General features: G+C 44.6%; 1 protein-coding gene across 2 annotated transcripts; it reads right to left on the bottom strand.

Annotated features, from left to right (window-relative positions):
- Positions 1 to 1,531: 1,531 nt before the first annotated feature.
- LOC120701245 (UDP-N-acetylglucosamine transferase subunit ALG13 homolog) lies at positions 1,532 to 5,780 on the bottom strand. 2 transcript variants are annotated; one of them, XM_039985380.1, is made up of 4 exons: positions 5,587 to 5,780; positions 4,421 to 4,632; positions 3,747 to 3,843; positions 1,532 to 2,241 (listed from the first exon to the last, which is right to left on the bottom strand). In XM_039985380.1, exons 2-4 carry the CDS (start codon positions 4,583 to 4,585, stop codon positions 1,985 to 1,987), a joined length of 519 nt encoding a protein of 172 aa, XP_039841314.1. In that variant the 5' UTR covers positions 4,586 to 4,632; positions 5,587 to 5,780; the 3' UTR covers positions 1,532 to 1,984. The 2 variants fall into 2 exon arrangements, with proteins under 2 accessions (XP_039841314.1, XP_039841307.1); XM_039985373.1 differs by having other exon boundaries at positions 4,421 to 4,585; positions 5,587 to 5,754.
- Positions 5,781 to 6,394: the final 614 nt, after the last annotated feature.

The following is a 6,394-nucleotide window of genomic DNA, read 5'->3' as shown; positions in this document are numbered from 1 at the left end:
TTTGAATTTTTCTCAAAATTTTCAATTCACACTCAAAAAGTTTTGAATACGAAAGCGGTTCCAAATTTCAAACCCTACCACTTTTGTTTCAAGTTTACTTTCATTTGGGGCTCAAATCAAAAGTTAAATTTGAAAACCGACGAATGTACGTTATTACCCGATTCGAGTTAATTTCAAAATTTCTTCGACTTTTGTATGGAAACTTAAAAATATTTAAGTATTAAAAATGTTAAACCTTTAAAACTCTACAAGTTTTATTTTAGGAAAAAGTTCAAATAGACCATGGTTTGAAAGTTATTTTAAATCTAACACAACAAAGAGTTTGAATTCCTAATTATTTCATGTAGTCTTGCAAGGCACTAAATTATGAGGGTTTTTCTAGTTAATACTTTTAATGACAAGTTGAGCATGAAATATACAATCATATTATAAAATAGCTTTATATGCACACATACACAGAGACACACATACATACACATGCATTTAATGCGACATTTCTTGGTTAAGGGTACATGATTTGGATGCTAATGACCCTCGTTTAACTAATTAAACACCTGGGTGTTACAGCACCGGCGAAGAGCAGCAAGGCAGCCACGGGCCACCGGCGGAGGCCGCCCCGCCTCGCCTGGCGAGGACAGCGAGCACGCGCTCCGCCCACCCCAGGGAGGTCCCGCCTCCGCCGTTCGGTGAAGCGGCGCAGGAGGAGGATGGCGTCCCGCCCCAACTCGCCGCACGCCGCAGCTGCTGCAGGACGCCGCCGCCGCCGAACGCCGCGCGCCGCAGGGTGCTGCCGCTGCCAAATCCGCGGCGCGCCGCAGGACTCCTCTCGTCACACACCGTCCGCGCCGCCTGGGAGCAGGGGATGGGGGGCGAAGGGAGTAGGGGAGCCCAATCCGCGGCGTCCATGCCCGATCCAAGCGGGTCCGTGCCGTGGAGAACAGAGGAGGCGGTGGCGGTGGAGGTCGGAGGAGGGCGTGGGGGAAGGTGCCGACCGTCAAACGAGAGAAGAGGAGAGAGGCTTGCCGCCGCCGCGAGCCGAGCTCGAGGTCGCGCGGGTGCCGCGGTCCCGCGTGCCCGCCGCCTTCTTGTGGCCCCACCGCCATTCCGCAGACCCGCCGCCGCCCCGCGCACGCGCCGCCGTCCCACACGCCCGCCTCTGAGCCGACGAGGGGGGAGCCCATTCGCCGTCGTCCGGGGCGGAGCCGAGGCGGTGGCGGCGAGAAGGTGAGGAGGGGCGCGCCGGCCAGGGACAGGGAGGGAGGATGGTGAGCTCCGCCGTTGCGTCCCCTCGCCCCTACTCCGCGGCGAGGCCCCACGCGGAGGGAGGAGGCATGGCCGCCGCCGCGGCGGTCTGATCACCTCGCCGCACGCGAATCCTGCCGATGGGGCAGAGCAGGAATGGGGCAAGCCGACAGAGGGAGGCTGGGAGAGAGAGGGCTCTGAGGGGGATAAAAAAATCTGACACATGGGTCTCATTTGCTGATAATTGGTATAGAATAGAGATATCGAGGATGAATGAGCACAGCGAAACTGAGTATAAAGAAGAAAATCTTGATGATCAAGTAAGAATATTCATTTTAGAGGATGAATTTAAAATACGACAAGTGCGGATAGTCTAAAGCTCCCCGGCCGGCCAGCCCGGCCAGCGCCGTGCACCTCGACTCTGCCCTGCGCACCTGCCCAAGCTCCGCTCCGCCACCTACGGCCTCGAGTTCCTGCTCCCTGCGGCCATGGCTGCAAGCTAAACGAACCAGCTCGAGCTGGCAAACGAGCCGAGCCCAATTTCTAGCTCATGAACATAACGAGCTGAGCTGAGCTGGCTCGATATCCAGACTTAGTAGAGACATGACTTATGCTCAATGACAAGAAAGATCATCTTTCTATTACTGTACAACAATATGAAATCATCAGCTCGCCATGTGAGTCAATCAGTCAGTCCATTTAGTTTGACCAGATAAGGGGCGTTACTGCTTATCTTCACTTGTCAGTCAACTGGAAATCCAAGAAATTTGTTGATCAGGGTGACAACTGGTTCGGCATCCCCTGGCACATAAGGAACGAGTGTCCCTAGGTCCATTGCTCCGATGGTCTCTCCCAGTGTTTGTGGGTGTGCACAGAAGAGGTGCTTCCTTTCAGCCAACTCTTCTGCTAGCTCACTCTGGTGATTGTCCATCAAATCTTCATTTACAACAACAATTAGAGGTTTGCCGAGTCGTAGCGTCTCGAATATACTTCCTGAACCTGCCAGAGTCAAATCTTGAGAGACTAAACAATAAATAACATACAAACAAGATATTCTAACATGCAAAATCAGCTAGCAAATCATAAGAGTTGGCTTGAGACCTTGCTCAAGATGCACAACCACTCAAGTTGCAGGAGGGCAGCTATGCTGATCCCTTTTAGCATGAAACACTTAAAACTGATACTACCAGGAACTTGCTGCAGATTACTTGCACAGATTATTCAACGACTTGACAAATGAAAGAAAAAAACTATAGCAGCAAAAGATGAGTGCATTGTGCAATGGTAAAAAGTGAAGTAGTTGCACCTAACAAAGGTAATGGTGTCTTTATGGAATTAAGTTACTTTATAAAGCAAGGTTTTTTTATGAAAGAAATTCTAATAAGAAAGCACTGTCCTTATAAGCTTAAAATGAGACACTATCTTGCCCTGCTTGGATGGATTGAAGGCAGTTGACAAGATCCGTCGAAATTTTCTCTGGGGAAGCAGAAAAGAGGCAAATAGGGGGACACTGCTTCTGGGACACCTTGGGCTGCTCTTCCAGTTCCAGTACATAGCTGTGCCCAATCCTTATTTGGTACTGCCCAGTGCCCACTTCTGAATCAAACTCAAAACCGTGCTGAACCTTGATCTTTAAGCCTCTGGATCTCTCAAAATTGTTATTAAACTTCAGATTTGTCCAAAAGCAAAGTTATAGACCTGTCATTTGGCTACAATTTTTGTTTCAGGCACACCTTTCAATTCAGCCTCTAAGTCAGTTTAAAATCCATCTGAACATACTGGGTTCAGGCTGTTTTCTGGGTTTTCAGTAGTTTGATTCAAACAGGCTGTCTTTGAATTCAAATTTGAGTACCTTGCTGACTGTTTCCACAAGAACAAATGGCGCATTCGTAAAATGATACTGCATGGGGCAACTCTTAAGCTCTGCCAGCTCATTGGGAGGCATACAATAGGGTCGTCTAGAAATGGGTGTTGTGCCTTGTTCTAGCTCTATAGAGAACTCTACCACTCTATCCCGAGGCATTCCTGGCAGATCATCCGGAAACACATCTGGGCATTCACAGACCACTGGGATCTCGTGAAGCGCTTTTCCTTCAACCTTATTTACTACCCAATCAGTATTAAGTTGTATAGGTAGTGTTTAACTGTCCGTCCAAGGTGCGAAGACAGAGACTTCTAGATGACAGATCCACCATGACCTGATATCTTTTTAACCAATCCATCCCCAGGATTAAATCTATGCATTCATCTTTCAATACTAAAGGGGTCACTCGTACTTTAGTATCGGCTAAATCCAAAACAACATGTTTAGCTCTATGGCTGGTAGTTTGTGCAGCCCCAGGTGCACTAATAGAATATATTTTAGGTCTACAGCTGAAAATTATTGAAAAATTCAACAACATGTCAAGCTGGCAGTTTCAAGCTTAACCCAAGAAAGATATAACATGCCATGAAAAATATTCCATTATCTTTGCATTTTTCACCATAAGGAAACACTATAATACCTGCATGGCTAATAACTAGGGAAGCTGTTCTCATATTGTCAGCAATGCTTGGTGAAAACATGAAATGATCAACTTGAAGGGTTGCATCTTCTGACACCTGTATTCCAGAACAGATAAATAGTTTAATTGTGTTTTATGGTAAGAAGCTAATTCCAATCAACATGTTGAGTACAATTCTTTTTATTATTATTTTTCGGGGGCGTAATTAAAAAATGCATGCTGTGCTAAAATGAATCTTTGAAAAGGAAAAGCAAAAAATTAGGTCAAAGCAAGCAACCACTGAATCAAGTTGGATGCATGACGAAGAAACAACATCATGAACAGCACAGTGAAACAACTATAGGTTTGTTTTCTCAAACATAAAGTTAGAACTGCCGTTTAGAAAACATCAGTTCACACAGCCACATTGTTTTCTTAAAAAGACATTTGATTTAAAATGATCTGTCAAAAACATAATCATTATTTGCATCAAACACTTCACAAAATTAAGTTCATCCCGTAACTTGTGGGGTCTTTCCAGTTCACGTTTTCACTTAGTCTAACTTAGTAAATTATCAGTTATGCAATGTAATATTCATCACAGAAGATTCCTAAAAGAGTAGAAATCATCATGCATGCACACTAGAGAGGAATTACATTTTTAAAATTTACTACAGAAGTATAAGCCAACCAACCTTAGATGGAACGTATGTCCCTCGGCCCATTTGAATAAGAAGGTCAGTATAACCTTTTTGCAACAAAGCTTTTTTCACTTCTGGAGAATCCACTGCCATGACAAGAGAATCAAAACATGTGGTCCCCACAGTGACAAACACTGTTCGTCTCTCTCTATCTGCCATCTATCCCAAAACAAGCAGTAAGCTGTGTGTGGGTATTATTTTTTATGCTGGAAACAAGAATGTAAAGAAAATAGGAAATTAGTTAAACTATAGAAAGAAGATAAAAGTGATATAAGAACAAACTAAGCTGTTTGTTCCGACTACTAGTGTTTTCTGGTAGTTAGGGCCATGGCAGCAAATCTTAATGCAGCAAACCAGCTAAAGCCAGTTCCTCACTGAGGTTCAAAACATATGTGAACTGGCCTATTTAAACTTTGAATCAGAGATTTAAATACACCTCATAACCATAAGAACTACATAAACACCTACATGAATAGTTGTTAGGCACCAGTTTGGGGGTGCAGAGGTGTAGGCTACAACAGCCTGTAATTTTCCTTCTCCTATTCATTTTTTTCTAAGAAACTACAATGCTAATTCAATTTTTTAGTCCAGTCTTGCCCAAGATTGTCCAAGTTTTGGGGATTTGAAGGGATTATTTTGCACCAGATTTCCTTCCATGGAAGACATCTATCAATGACTGCAAAGATACCGTAGCTAAGTACTAAATTGAAGCATATATGGCCATTTGATAAAACTGGTTAGCAGGCACATCTGTCTTTGCTCGGGTATGTGAAAACTGCACATCAGATTTTTGTAGATGGCAGTCCTGCTAATTGCTAGCAGAGCCTACTAATCCCTAATCATTTTGATATGTAAACTAGTAATTCCTGTAAAATAGCACAGCATGGATACCACCAGGACTTGCAGTGACCTGAGATCTTGTGCGCGGTGTGATCCTAATCGACCCGCTGCATCAGATTGCTACGGTACCACGTAATAAGCTGTCAGGCGGACCCCGCATAGGACTTGGGTGTCCACATGGGCAACCGATTTTTTTGCAAACGAAATCGAGGTTAGTAGGTAATATATTGTAAAACTGGATCAGATCCGAATACAAATAGTTTTGTTAGTGGTTTGGGGTGCTCCGTCTCGCACAGGGGAAGGTAAGAGAAGGGGCGTACCTGGTGGATGATCGTCGCTGGCGAAGGGCTGGGCCAGGAGGTGACGAAGGGCGCGCCGCCGCTCGACCAGTCGGCGCCGCCAGGGAAGGAGGACGGAGAGAGTCAGAGAAGAAGGGGGAAAGAAACAGAGATGAGCCCGAGGGCTGAGGCCCTGAGCCGTGAGGGGGAGCCGGGGAGGGCTGTCAATGAGCCGAGCTCCAGCGAGCCTGCCACCCCAAGCTGGAGTTCGATAGGATTCAGAGCCGAGGTCTTTTTTTTTTTTGAATAGTTCAGAGCCGAGGTCGATTGAGCCTAAGATTCAAGATGGCAACGGCCACAAATACTATTTTTGTGCATGCCCGCCGATAGTAATCCGAGGGTGCGGTTATGTCACTTGAGCTGACAAAACCGGTAACACGTAGTAGTGATTAAAAGGGTCACAGCCCAACAAACTACACATGTGGTCTATTTAATTTTTAACCAACCACACACATTTTAGTAGTACTCTCTCACATGAGAAAAAGATTAGAGATGCATGCATACAGATGGAGACAAATTGATGACATTAGTCACATCAATGGGGTTTTCAATAAAAGAATCTATAATTCTTAAAGTATATATCAAAGATAAATTCTGGATATATTATTATATTTCTTGCGACAAGATATTCAAAACAAGGCTGCACAGTCTACACTTGCCTATGTTTGCATCAAAAATATATATAGCATATTTTTCTAATATGAAATAGTCAATTTCAACTACTAGAAACAAATATATGGCGAATAAACTAATTATTTTCTACGAACAAAAAAGGTTAAATATGGCACAC

The sequence above is a fragment of the Panicum virgatum genome, chromosome 1K (genome assembly GCF_016808335.1).
Source record: "Panicum virgatum strain AP13 chromosome 1K, P.virgatum_v5, whole genome shotgun sequence".
Classification (NCBI taxonomy): Eukaryota; Viridiplantae; Streptophyta; class Magnoliopsida; order Poales; family Poaceae; genus Panicum; species Panicum virgatum.
This window is presented reverse-complemented; position numbering and strand designations above follow the sequence as displayed.

Bases quoted from the DNA above. Each gene is read 5' to 3' on its own strand.
- LOC120701245 (XM_039985380.1), bottom strand. From the start codon at position 4,585: ATGGCAGATAGAGAGAGACGAACAGTGTTTGTCACTGTGGGGACCACA. The intron at 3,844-4,420 runs GTTGGTTGGCTT...TCTGGAATACAG, and splicing joins GGACATACGTTCCATCTAAG to GTGTCAGAAGATGCAACCCT. The intron at 2,242-3,746 runs GTATTATAGTGT...TGACTCTGGCAG, and splicing joins CCTAGTTATTAGCCATGCAG to GTTCAGGAAGTATATTCGAG.